The 1,772-nt window shown below is 43.0% G+C and overlaps 1 protein-coding gene across 1 annotated transcript; it reads left to right on the top strand.

Moving 5' to 3' along the window:
• The first annotated feature begins 645 nt into the window (after window positions 1-645).
• LOC105063863 (large ribosomal subunit protein uL11-like) lies at window positions 646-1,096 on the top strand. Its single transcript, XM_045511907.2, has one exon. The coding sequence runs from the start codon at window positions 661-663 to the stop codon at window positions 1,093-1,095; it is 435 nt and encodes a 144-aa protein (XP_045367863.1). The 5' UTR covers window positions 646-660; the 3' UTR covers window position 1,096.
• Window positions 1,097-1,772: the final 676 nt, after the last annotated feature.

The raw sequence follows: 1,772 nt of genomic DNA, 5'->3' as shown, positions 1-1,772 counted from the left end.
GCCTTATCTCATCCATTTCTCACGAAGGACCTCTACGTTAGCAGGTAAGAGTTTTTCCATTTTTCCCCAGATCTTTTTTTTTTAGTTAAAAAAAAAGTATTTATTTATTTTAGTGGGGAGGCAGTTAGGTTTACTTATTTATTTTTAAAGGAGGTACTGGGGATTGAACGTAGGACCTTGTGTGTGCTAAGTATGTGCTCTACCACTTGAGCTATCCACCCTCCTCCATTCCCCAGATCTTATAGCTACTGGGGCTTGAAATCAAACTTTTAAACCCCCAGAATAATGCTGTTTTCTACATGTTTCAGTTAAGTATCACTGTATAACAAACTACCGCCAAACTTATTAATTCTCATATTCTGTGGGTTGCGCTGGGCAGTTCTAATTTTGCATGGAGTCATTCTTACAGCTGCATTGGACTAGTGGCTGGACTGCAGCTGCCTGCTGGGGTCCCTTGCTTCCCACTGGCCTCTCCACGTGGCTAGCTTCGACTTCCCCACAGCATGGGGAGGGGGCGGTTAAGTTAGTTGGACTTAGGCAACAAACTTCCAAGAATGAAAGTGGAGGTTCTACTTTCAGCTTTTGGCTTGGAGGAGGCCAAGGTGCAACTTTCTTTGGTCGTCCTGAATCCGGGTTCATCTGACACCAGCTGCCTCCACCATGCTGCCTAAGTTCGACCCCAATGAGATCAAAGTCATATACCTGAGGTGCACTGGTGGAGAAGTCGGTGTCATATCTGCCTTGGCCCCAAAGATCGGTCCCCTGGGTCTGTCTCCAAAAAAAGTTGGTGATGATATTGCCAAAGCGACTGGTGATTGGAAGGGTCTGAGGATTACAGTGAAACTGACCATTCAGAACAGACAGGCCCAGATTGAGGTGGTACCTTCTGCTTCTGCCTTGATCAACAAAGCCCTCAAGGAACCCCCAAGAGACAGAAAGAAGCAGAAAAACATTAAGCACAGTGGAAACATCACTTTTGATGAGATTGTCAACATTGCCCGACAGATGCGGCACTGGTCTCTAGCTAGAGAGCTCTCTGGAACCATTAAGGAGATCCTGGGGACTGCCTGCCCAGTCTGTGGGCTGCAATGTTGATGGCCGCCACCCTCATGACATCATAGAGAACATCAACAGTGGTGCAGTGGAATGCCTGGCGAGTTAAGAACTACAAAGGAAAATGATTTAATAAAGGGTTATTTGACAACAACAACAACAAAAAAAGTGGAGGTTCTAGGGCCTCTTAAGATCTGGATTCAGAGACTCAGAACACTACTTCTTCCACATTCTATTGGTCAAACCAAGACACAAGGTCAATGCAGATTGAAAGAGAGAGAAATCAGACCCTCTTTTGATGGGAGGAGTTGTAAGAAATATTATAAAGGAGTATGGATACACAAGGAGGCATGAGGCCTGATTCATTGGAAATCTTTTTCTTTCTTTCTTTCTTCAAAAAAAAAAAAGCCTTATTTTGTAGGAGAGTTTTAGATTACAGAATAATTATGTAGGTAATTCAGAGTTTCTGTATACTCTCTACCTGCTATTAACCTCTTACTGTAATATGATATCTTTGTTACACTTAATGAATCAATATTGATGGAACATTAACAGCTCAAGTCCATACTTTATTCAGATTTCCTTGAATTTTGCCTAATGTCCTTCTGTTCCAGGATTCCATCCCGAATATGACATCATACTTCGTCAGCATGTCTCCTTACACTCCTTTTGGCTGTCACAGTTTCTCAGACTTTCCTTGTTTTTGATGACCTTGCCAG

This window comes from Camelus bactrianus, chromosome 15, assembly GCF_048773025.1.
Source record: "Camelus bactrianus isolate YW-2024 breed Bactrian camel chromosome 15, ASM4877302v1, whole genome shotgun sequence".
Lineage (NCBI taxonomy): Eukaryota > Metazoa > Chordata > Mammalia > Artiodactyla > Camelidae > Camelus > Camelus bactrianus.
The sequence above is the reverse complement of the archived record's forward strand: the minus strand, read 5'-3'. Positions and strand labels throughout refer to the sequence as shown.

Bases quoted from the DNA above. Each gene is read 5' to 3' on its own strand.
- LOC105063863 (XM_045511907.2), top strand. From the start codon at position 661: ATGCTGCCTAAGTTCGACCCCAATGAGATCAAAGTCATATACCTGAGG.